At 49.7% G+C, this 10,543-nt stretch overlaps 4 protein-coding genes across 4 annotated transcripts; all 4 read right to left on the reverse strand.

The window, feature by feature from the left end:
* Positions 1-13: 13 nt before the first annotated feature.
* BO88DRAFT_400679 (bZIP transcription factor) lies at positions 14-2,825 on the reverse strand. Its single transcript, XM_025705650.1, has 2 exons — positions 1,331-2,825; positions 14-1,271 (listed from the first exon to the last, which is right to left on the reverse strand). The coding sequence occupies exons 1-2, from the start codon at positions 2,331-2,333 to the stop codon at positions 430-432; spliced, it is 1,845 nt and encodes a 614-aa protein (XP_025568812.1). The 5' UTR covers positions 2,334-2,825; the 3' UTR covers positions 14-429.
* A 3,250-nt stretch (positions 2,826-6,075) lies between these two features.
* On the reverse strand, positions 6,076-6,406 carry BO88DRAFT_298164 (general stress protein; the record flags this gene model as incomplete). Its single annotated transcript, XM_025702404.1, has 2 exons — positions 6,076-6,195; positions 6,281-6,406. Coding segments are annotated over 2 exons (246 nt in total), but the record flags the coding sequence as incomplete, so codon positions are not given.
* Positions 6,407-7,305: 899 nt separating this feature from the next.
* Positions 7,306-8,946, reverse strand: BO88DRAFT_400682 (sterol desaturase family protein). The gene has a single exon (XM_025705651.1). The coding sequence runs from the start codon at positions 8,523-8,525 to the stop codon at positions 7,482-7,484; it is 1,044 nt and encodes a 347-aa protein (XP_025568814.1). The 5' UTR covers positions 8,526-8,946; the 3' UTR covers positions 7,306-7,481.
* Positions 8,947-9,847: 901 nt separating this feature from the next.
* BO88DRAFT_29932 (uncharacterized protein) lies at positions 9,848-10,275 on the reverse strand. Its single transcript, XM_025702411.1, has one exon. The coding sequence runs from the start codon at positions 10,156-10,158 to the stop codon at positions 9,889-9,891; it is 270 nt and encodes an 89-aa protein (XP_025568815.1). The 5' UTR covers positions 10,159-10,275; the 3' UTR covers positions 9,848-9,888.
* Positions 10,276-10,543: the final 268 nt, after the last annotated feature.

The raw sequence follows: 10,543 nt of genomic DNA on the forward strand, positions 1-10,543 counted from the left end.
AGTATGCAAAAGGCTCGCAGATCCTAAGGTCATTCAACTTTTGATATGGAGTTAATTTGTATCTTGATGTGTTCCCTAATAGCCAGTCCGGACAATCCATAATTCCAAGCTCCCAAATTCCAATCCCAAGTAGCCTTTCCTCTTCCAGACACCAGAAGCCATTCCGTCGAACCCCTGAAAAAGAGGATGAAAAAGAAAAAAGTAGAAGAAAAGACGAGCAGCAATAGAAAGAATAAGCGTAGACAGGAATGAGCCACGTCGTGGGGCAGAAGTATATAAACACAAGATCATTGACAAAGGAAAGACGTTGGTGTCTACATGGCAGGTTCAATAGTCTTTCGAACCACTAGCGAGAAGGTTAAATAGCAAAAACGAAGAACCAGCTTTACAGTACTTATAAGGCTCGAAAGTGCGCGACATGGGGAATCATTAAAGATGAGCAGTCATCATGGACACGCGCTCGAAAGCGGCTTCCATGCTGTGGCAGAGATGAGCAAATTGTTGGGCACTGTCCTTGACCTCGCCCTCGACAACAAGCTCAAAAGCCGACTTTCCAGTAGCAATGCCATCGAAAGCACAAGCAGAACCTTGCGATGTAGGGGCGGCAGGCATATCAGCAAAGAGGGCGAAAGCAGGGTCCGACTCGTCCATCACGACATCGGGGTTCTCAACGCCAACATCCGACTTCTGCTCGGTTTCGGCAACAGCTGGCATGGAGGCGAGAACAGGAGCCTCGTCCTTGGAGCTGGCAACGCTGGGAAGGCAAGAGTCCACGATGCTGGAGGTCTTTCCAGAGAGGGCCTCGGTGTCAATGGCGGGCTCGGGGACTTCCAGGACAGCGAACACGGAGGGGTTGCCGTAGTTCATGTCAATACCGGAGTTCCAGCCACCGTTGTTCATACCCATGGCCGAGACATCGAGTCCCTGGTTGGGGACCATGACCATACCAACGGGAGGAGCTTGCTGCATAGGCGGTTGCGTCATGGCGGGCGCTTGCTGCTGGGGCGGCTGCTGCTGAGGCTGGGCCTGTTGCGGGTGCTGAGGGTGCTGGTGGTGCTGAGGGTGGGGCTGCGACTGCACCTGGCTCGGCAGGGGAAGACCGTTGGGGCCCATTTCGTCCAGGAACGAGGAGAAGTGAGGGGACGACAGGAGCATGCGGGCGAGGTCGGTGAGACGGGCGTTCTCCTCAAAGAGGGAACGGTTCTGCAGACGCAGTTCGTGGGCTTCGTTGGTCTTGGCGGCAACCTCGCTCTCGAGCTGACCAATGTACTCTAAACAACGGGTTAGTCACTTCATGTCCAGGTCATTACACCAACAGGGGATTCCATACCCTTTCTGCGAGACCGGAAAGCACGAGCGGAAACCTTGTTCCGGAGCTGACGACGTTCCTTGCTGCTGAGCTTCTTTCCTTCTTCACTAGCCAAGAGTCTCTCATCCTCATCCATATCCTGCTCCTCCTTCTTGGCCTTGGCCATCTGAGGCAGGAGGGAAGGAGGAGAGGGGGAGTCGTCAGGCGAGTTCAAGGCAGACTGGCGCATCTGTTGCAAGAGGCGGGAGATGCGTTCCTCAACAGCCGGATTGGAGGGGCGAGGGGTCTGGCTGTGGGGGGCTGCATTGTGGTGCATGTGCTCGTCCATGCGGCGCTGTTGCTGGAGGTGTTGCTGGCGAAGGTACTCGTTGTGCTTCTGTTGCTGAGCGGCCTTGGCCATGGCAGCCTGCTGCTGGTGCATACCCGGATACATGCGTCCGACCTGAGTGGAAGGGCCCATGGAGGCCATCTCATGGCCGCCCAAAGCGTTGGGGTCGACGAACTGGCTCTTGTTGCTCGGGTTCGGGGAGATGAAGTAGCCAGGAACCGATCCCATGTTGTCGGACTCCAGGTCCATATCCGAGGTGTTGCGAGTCGGGGGGCTGTTGAAATCCATGGAAGGCTCTTCGCGCTTCAGTTGGCTGCTAGGGTAGAAGTCTCCGCCCATGGGAAAACCGGGACTCGGGGCACCATAACCCATGCCGTTCATGTGGTTGTTGAAAGTCATGGCATGAGCCAGGGCGCCTGGAGGCAGGCCGGTCTGCTGCTTGTGTTCATCATACTGGTGACTGGGACCCTGGAATGCGATCGGGGCTTGTTGACTTGTTGTCGAGGCAAAACCAGCACTTCGTACATCGCCAGCGTTGAACTCGGTGCTTGGTAGGGTGGGTTGAGCAGCCAGGGCGGTCTTTGCGCGGGCGGGCTCTGCGGAGGTGTATGCTAGTTGATCAAGATCGAGGAAAGACTCGATGTCCTGGTCAAAGGTTGACGGCGCGACCGCCGGATGTTCTGCCAATGTAGCCATGGTGATGAGGATGTGTAGGTGAAAAGCTGTTCAAGTAGCGCAACCTGATAAACGAGAGCGAAGACCAGCGCGATTTGGTCAAGTGCACGGTCGGAGCAGAGAAAGGGGTGGGTTGGATTTGATAACGAGAGACGATGGGAGTTGATGTGATCCGAGGTAGAAAGGGGTGAGAGTGAATCGATTCAGGAGGGTTACTAGTAAGCAATGAAGCGAGTAGTCTATAAGGGATATCGAAAAGACAATACACGTAACGATAGCGTTGGAGAGGGTAGAATGAAAAACAGGAAGGAGGAGTTAGATGGGTGAAGATGGATGGATAGTGATAGTAGTAGTAGTGATTGATGGAGAGAGTAAGGGAAGAAGAGATGATGGGTAAAATGGGAAGGGAGGGATCGACCAAGGTTGGCGGACGGGAGTTAATGAGGGAGGGATAACGTTACAAGACCGAGTGGGCAGAGCAGCAGCAGCAGCAGCAACACAGCAGCGCGAAGAGACCAGATGGGCAACTCGTTTCTCCACGCCAGGAATAGAAATCCACCCAGAATTTCAGGTAACTGAAAAGGCTTGCGCGTCCTTTGGCTGACTCAGCGGCTACGGGGGCCCGCCCCACACAGTTTTAGCCTTGGATTGGCTGGCCCCTTGGACACTAAGGCAAGTTCAGTGGGTTAGGGCTTCCGGGGAGCAGCACCCTACTCCACTGCTGGTTAGGGAGGGAATCCACTCTCTCCCTCCCCTCCCTGACTTAGTTACTTGTGTAGTTCGGTCGTAGTCGCACCGGTTTTCGCCCGTCTCCTCTTCTATGTACCGTGAACCAGGAACGCTACCAAGCAGAATTCTACAGTTGGTGCAATCAGGAGATCGTCGATAAGATCCCCGGGCCTTGTTTACTTTTATTGTGTACTCCCCTTGACAGGTGTGGGATTGACCGTGATGGCCAACTCTCACCACCCAGCATACACTGTACAGTAGTACACATCCCTTGTGCAGACAAGAAGCATGTAGGCCAACCTAATGGGGCCCTTCCTTCCGGACAACTCTCTGTCGGGTGACTTTGGACGAGAATGGGAGGTGTAAAGGTCGGCATGCGAGATTTTCTTCGCGAGCCGCCCCCTAGATGGTTGCCCCGAAGTCTCTTTTCTCACCCCCATTGTGAATGGACCGTCCATGAATTATTGTGTCTTCCCGTCCCTCTTGCCTCCCTTTCTGACACCTTGCCGTTTCAAGTCTGTTTCTCCGAGGCAATGAAACGGCGGCACAGGTGAGCACAATCTCAATTCCTGACAATGTGCTTGCACCAATCACAGTAGTCTCCTGCAAGATTGTTCACCTGGAGTGGCCGATGTATCACCACTTTATGACGTTAGTGGCTCAGCCACAGCCAATGACCGCCATGAATCAGCCGACGGCTGCGATCTGTTCACAGCAATTGTGATCACAGTTTCCGCGAGTCCACCAATCCACATCGGCATTATGATTGATTGGAAAATAAAAAAGGGGTGGATAATGTAGCTGAGACTGCATGAGTCTGGAATGCTATTCAGTCTTCACCAATGTGATTGATGACTCGATCTATGGGACAGATGGGGTGGCCTCTGGAGGGGACAATGGGGAACAACAAACAAAAACCATAGTATCAACACAATTGTTGTGTGGTCGAGGGGAGCGAGTCCACTTCCAGGGCTCTCTGGCTGATGCATCCAGATGTTCTAGAATGGCCAATAGTGCTGACCACTTCGATCTCGACTCTTCAAGTGCTGGTCCCCTGGTGTGGATGCGCCGGTGTGGAATTCTGGTGGGTAAGAAACCCGGTTCCTGGCCGACAAAAGGTTAGCTCCGGAAGCAAAGCTTGGCGCCGGGCTGCCATGGAAGAAAAAAGCAGAAAACCCAGTTGATTTGACTGTGAACTGATGGCCCTGGAGAGAGAGCCCACTACGAGCCACTTTCAACTCTTTGCTTTTCTCGCTTCGCACCCAGTGGTTCGGTCTTGAAACTTTTGGGTGGTTCATCCCAGCGCTATCCATGGAGTAGATAGTCTGTGTATCTATCCTTTCTATCGGCTCTAGACTCCTACTAGGTGGGCTACGATCTAACCGTTTAGATACTAAGCGCTGAAGAAAGACCCGGTCCACTTCTCCTCTGGAAGACCAAAGGATTCTTCCCCGGCTTAAGGCTTATTAGGGCCGTTTCACGCCTCGAAGACAGTTGTACAAAAGGTACTTTCTCATACAGTGGGCGTATCGCCCATGTCCGAGCAGCGCCAGTGGCATCTTATCATCCCGGCGCACATACTCAAAAGGAACATCGCGGGACGGGTGATCATTAGATAACTAAAATTTGATGGAGATGGTTATGGCCTGACAGAGGTGGCCACGACTCGCTGATCCGGCCGAAACTTAACCCGCTAGAGTTCAATTCTAGGCCTTGACGAAGTCGCAACTTCTGCTTCAGATCCGAATCGTGGGAAGGAGAATGGATGAAACTCGTCCGAACGGCGAACCACCGATCACTGACCGTTCCACCAGTCCCAGATGGGAGACTGCACAGTTTTCGTCCAGCACCAAAACGGTTCTATTGAGTTGAAGTGTGTTCTGCTCTTCTCTAGGCTCGGTAGTGCGGCACTCGAGGCTTGAGTTGGGCCTTAGGTTCTACTAGTTTGAGCAAATCTTTTCCTAGTTTCCAGAAACCCCTGATGGGCGCAGCCGGTGCCGCAGCATCACGATAACCTTAATAGGAAACCGAGACGATAAACTATACGGTTGCCATTGCCTAGCGCGCTTTCAATGGCAGATCCCTGCGAATAGCCTCGTGCGAAAACTTTTGCCTCATGCTACGGATGAAAGTATTCTATATCTATTTGCAGATCTGTGGCTGAGACTGCACACGACTGAGTTGAAGAAAAAAAGAAAAAAATAGAACGTTTTCTTCTTGGCCCGGAGTCTTGTCTTGTCTTTGGGTCTCCTGAATCTTTGCGCTGGCTGCTTGTTTCAGTTGCCGAGCCTTATAAGGCTTTCTTCGAGGCTGCCTTGGTTGGTGCAGACGCAAATCGGCAGCAACCATAAGGCTAGAATTGAAGACTGCACTGGTGGTCGTTTCATTCGCTGAACCAGTTTTTTGAAGCTACTCGTCCGAGTGAGCAGAACCAATCCAACCTTTGGTAGATCAACTCTGTACCATGTTCAGTGAGCTGAACATGCCGCTTAAGTAATGCACTCAATTTTCCACTCCAACGCTGTCTAGACCTCAGGCAGAAGTTATCGTTCGCAGCTCTACTATTTTCAGCAACATCAACGCAGCCGCTGACTGTAGCACATGAACCCATTGCAACTCTACAAATCGCCACCACATGCCGAATATCTCGGCATCAATGAGAAATATACAACACCATGACATTCAAGGGGCGATGTTATGACCTCACATGATGCGTCGATTTGAACCGACCGGAAACGGCAATATTGTGATGTCACCCCACAAACCCAGTCCATATCGATACTATCCTCCCCAATTCAAGATCATCGAATAGAGATTACTGAACAATATTGGTTGTGTGCACACATTTCATATTCGCCTTGTGTATACTGGCGCCAGTACGTACATACACTTTCTCAGAAAACAATTATCATAAAACAGGGCCCTTATCCTTTCATCTCATAACGATCGTCAAAAACGTTTACCTCCACTCCACTAAGAAGTAAACCATCACTGAGCAGTAGTGAGAGATAATTTACTCCTCAGGTTCATCATCCTCATCATACTGATCGTACTGGGTTCTTGATCCGCCCTTCTGGCCAGCAGCACGGGCTCTAGGGTCTCCGGGTTGGAAGCTACCGCTGGAGGCCTGGCCACCTTGAGATGCGATGTTGCGCTAAAAGCCAGTCAAGTCAGTATCTTCACCCAAAACTTGACTAACTCAAAATGTCTTCAGCATGAGGAAGGAATATATGATTTACCTGCTTATCAGGATCCATACTGGCAAATCCGCCCGAGTGACTAGACTGGCCACCCTTCTTGGCGATATTCGACACTTCGTCGTGGGACCGGTTGGCGAAGTTTCCGGGGTTGGAGTTGGATGCCATTTTGATGATTTGGTGGTATAAACAAGTAGTTTATCGTCTATTAAATTAGATAATAGTAGATAGTAGTATTCTGATTCTGAATCTGATACCAAATTCATCTCAACCCCCGAACTTAACAGCATATATATACCCAAATCCCAACCACCCCATGAAGTCATAATGTCACCCGTTTGACATCAACAACCTTCAATGTACTAAGTGAAGTGAAGTAAAGTACGTAACCTGATGCAATTCACAATTAACTTTCCACAACCCATCATCATCAAGAGTCAATTCAAGTTCTCCATGCGCATCATGCAGCGAGCTCATTCCCTGATATTGGCTCGCCACGCGGGTTCAACTCTAGTTTCCGTGGAACATGAACCCCGTGTTAATGGTTGTCGACCTCTTTGGATAGGGGAGTTGGTAGTGTCATGTCATGGTCACGTACTACGTTTATTTTTGGAGAGAGTCTAGATTTTGCGATTGCGATTGCGCAATTGTGGAGGTGTATGTTTAGGTGCGGGTTTTAGATGCGCTGCTGTGCTGTGCTGTGCTGGGTAAATTTGGATTGTTGGGGGGAGCTACGTAGATGGGGTGTCATTGTTTATAGGGTATGAGGTGGGTGGCGATTGGATGGTTTATGGTTTACATGGGGATGGACGGGGGCTGATTGATGTAAGTTGGATATTTTCTGGTTTGGGGAGGGACAGGGTTGAGGGGTGGTCTAGATTGTGTCTAGGGATGATGATTTGATCTAGGTGTATCAATGATGTTGTTGAGTGGATAGTTAGCTAAGTACTTGTGCTGGGTTTATTGTTGCGGCTTATGTGGTGGAATGACGTGTTGGAGAGATACGAAGCTGTATATTCTGATTGACCCGAAATAACAAATATATGTACTAAGTGTATATATGGCTGGCGCTAGTTTGTACCTTTCTGTCTTGCTGACCACTTACCATTGATATTGTTCATCATTGTCGTGACCTCGTCATATAATATCTAAATCATCCATCTTCATCGTGAAAATCCGGCAGCAATCACTGCATGTTCGAGACCTGTTGGAGAGCCGATACAAATATTCCAATCGCGGCAGTCTAGAACAAAGGCATATAGACAGACTTCGTATAGTCAACGTTGCTCTCGGCAGACTCGATACGCTCATGGCACGTGCCAAAGATCTGGTCCCACAGGCGAGTCTGCTTGCCATAGTTATGACTCTTCCTCCATCCTTTGCGGTGGTGAAGGTCATGATCCTCAATGACAATCTCGGCATTCATCCACTGCAGCAACCAGCTCAGTGTTGATGGCACTGTCATGTGGACACGAAGACCGCTATGTCCAAAGACCTCCGCGAATGCGACGTATTGATGGCAGATCCACCACTCATAAAAGCCCATGGGAAGACCCATGAATTTGAGGCTCATGTAGGTCATGAACGGCACACCGACCATGTCGAAGAACTCTTGCTCGTGGTCTGCATAAGCGGCGAGGAGGGGATTGGGGTGTTTCGTGAGATGGTGAGTGCGATGGTACTTCCAGAGGAAGCTAACGTCGTGCATAATGCGGTGGTACCAGTAGAACCAGAAGTCAAGCACAATGCCATAGAGGCCGATCATTAGTGGGAGCCATGTCCAGTCCATGGCCATGGGTGCTTGGTTGTAGTAGGAAAGGTAGATCGCCATAACGAGGCGAGAGCCGGTCGTCTTGTAGAGCGAGGCGGTAACCTTCCGCACACCAACATCGGGAATACCGTCGCGTTCATGCTGGTCACCGTCAAGGAAGCCATAGGTATGTCCGAGGCGACGAAGCATTTTGACTTGGTGAATGACTGTCGCGTTGAACGAGAAGAAGTATAGATTGAACAGAGCAAATGGGCCGAGGTTGTGGCCCATATATGAGATGTAGGCCTGATTGATGGCGAGCGGAACAGCCGCATAAAAGAGAACCCAAAGGTTAAGAGACCACTGGGGCATATAAGGTAGCTTCTCCTGCTTGGAATGGACCGGCACTTTTTGATCAAGTGCAATGGGATGAACATTGAGCAGCTCCAGCAGCCAGTGGCTGAAGCCCCATTCGTCCCGGTTGCCGGTACGCCATGTGGATTTCATAGAATCTTTTGGGTTGCCCGCAGAAGTCATGATGGCGGTATATTATTTTTTGATACCATGGGATGCCTTTCCCCAGGAATTGAGACCATGATGTTTTATACTATGTCTTCGGAGTTCGGACGCTCGGGCGAAAGACTTACCTTCATGTGAAGGATTTCCTTCCATTGATAATTCCAAGCATCAAACAGCGGATCAGTCTTCCCAACAAAATATCAGATGGACATAAAGGGTATCCTGACATCGATCATGGTGGGAGCCTCTTTCACCTAAAGGAGCAAAAGATAAACCTGGAGGGAAACTAAGTATTCGGCACATGAAGCCCGGCAGTGCATGTTGAACGCATGGAACATGTAGACCCCGCATTACTGTGCCTCGGAGACATGGGAAGCACCGAGGATCACCCGCAGATCGCATCTTCGCGTACCTGTCGCTTAGCAGTCGCCAATCAACGATGATAGGGTATTGAAGAGAGAGAGATGATTGACTGTTTGGGTCTGGAGATCTACAGGCTACCTGAAGAAATGGTTGCGGCTTACCGCTTTCCAACCCAACAAGCTCGCATCGGTTTCCTTTCCAGGTCTAGACTGGCTCTCTTTTTGAGTTTTCAGTTCAAACTGCTGCATGTGATTGTCCGAGTTGTAGAACTTTATGAAGAGATACAATTTCATAATAGTATTGTTAGACGTGGAGGAAACTGCCCTCCGAGTCAAGGCAACAAGAATGGTTGGGTTGAGGTTACATTGGGCCTGAGAACATGAACCAGTATGATTGCACTAGTATTGCAGTGCGAACACCAAACTGCCTGAATTAAACATACCATAACATGTTTGAATTTACTCTCACATCATAAGAGCACTCTTTCATGCTCAGGGATATGTGAACCCGTGGATTCTTAGTCTAATGCAGGAGAAGTCTGATCGTTGGGTTAGTTTCTCAAGGCCCTGACCTTTTTCTTGTCTTGATTAAGTCTCAGTGTGCTCAGTAATAATCTCAGTGAGTTGTAGTCAGTTTATAGTCAACTTATAATATTTATTAGATCTCGTCATTCTACAGTGACAGGCTGGCTATTCCTGTTTGGGACAGACTCTCGACTATACTTCCCCCTCACTTCCAACAATCATTCGCGTGCAGATTTATCTTCCTCAATGATGTTATTCCGGAGCTATGGCTGTGTCGAGTCTGGTATATATACAGCTGCATCTATTGCGTGTGGATGAGGCTGCACTTTGGTCTCGTTACTAAGTACACACAGGAGCTCTATTCAAGTTCTCGGCAAAAAGCCCTTGAATCATGGGTGACCAGTCCACAATGATACCTGTCAACAAGTCGGGTTACAACCATATTCAGGCATCAGACGTGGTATGGGTCTCGTTAGTATATCGATCATATAGGATCAGAACTGACACGAGAATTGCACTACCTTAGGTTCGCATATGTAGCGCGATCGACTGTCACGACAACCCCGACCTTGTATGACATGACACCAAACTACAGGGTCCAAAGTAGTGTGAATACTCATAATATGAATTGAGGAGCCCACGATTAATATAGAGAGTGGATATAGGCCTTTTATACACCCCGAAGAGTCGAATGGAGCCGGAAAATCAAGTGCGTGGTATCCCTGGCAAAGACAATAGAAAAGAAGGCGCGGCAGAAACTGCATCGATACTGATGCTGGAATCCGATTAGTTTGCCGGCCACGACTGATATCTTGAGCTTATGATGCGTGTGTCACAAACTACCCAGGCTACTGTTTCCAACAGTCCTATTATCCAGGCCTTTGAAAGGGTGACATTGGTACCCGTGGCAATCAAGCAACAAGAACAGACTCAAAGAAGAGCGGTGAACAATTGTGCTGGAGAATATCATGAGCAGTCACCATTCAAATACGTATATATTCATACGGCAATAAGACTGTCAATTCTCCTCCTTGGATGGCAACTCTCCATGAAGATAGCCGGAGGAAGAAGAGCCCTACAGGGAGATGGGAACTGAAGCCGAAACCAGCGGGAGGCGAAGATCCAATCTCGGCCCGCAGTGCTTAATCA

Source organism: Aspergillus vadensis, assembly GCF_003184925.1.
Source record: "Aspergillus vadensis CBS 113365 unplaced genomic scaffold BO88scaffold_1, whole genome shotgun sequence".
In the NCBI taxonomy this organism is placed as follows: Eukaryota; Fungi; Ascomycota; class Eurotiomycetes; order Eurotiales; family Aspergillaceae; genus Aspergillus; species Aspergillus vadensis.

What these genes read in the sequence shown, in the direction of transcription:
- BO88DRAFT_400679 (XM_025705650.1), bottom strand. Translation starts at nt 2,333, where the DNA reads ATGGCTACATTGGCAGAACATCCGGCGGTCGCGCCGTCAACCTTTGAC. An exon ending in TTTCCGGTCTCGCAGAAAGG is followed by an intron (nt 1,272 to 1,330) that starts GTATGGAATCCC and finishes CCCGTTGTTTAG; the next exon opens with AGTACATTGGTCAGCTCGAG.
- BO88DRAFT_400682 (XM_025705651.1), bottom strand. Translation starts at nt 8,525, where the DNA reads ATGACTTCTGCGGGCAACCCAAAAGATTCTATGAAATCCACATGGCGT.
- BO88DRAFT_29932 (XM_025702411.1), bottom strand. Translation starts at nt 10,158, where the DNA reads ATGCAGTTTCTGCCGCGCCTTCTTTTCTATTGTCTTTGCCAGGGATAC.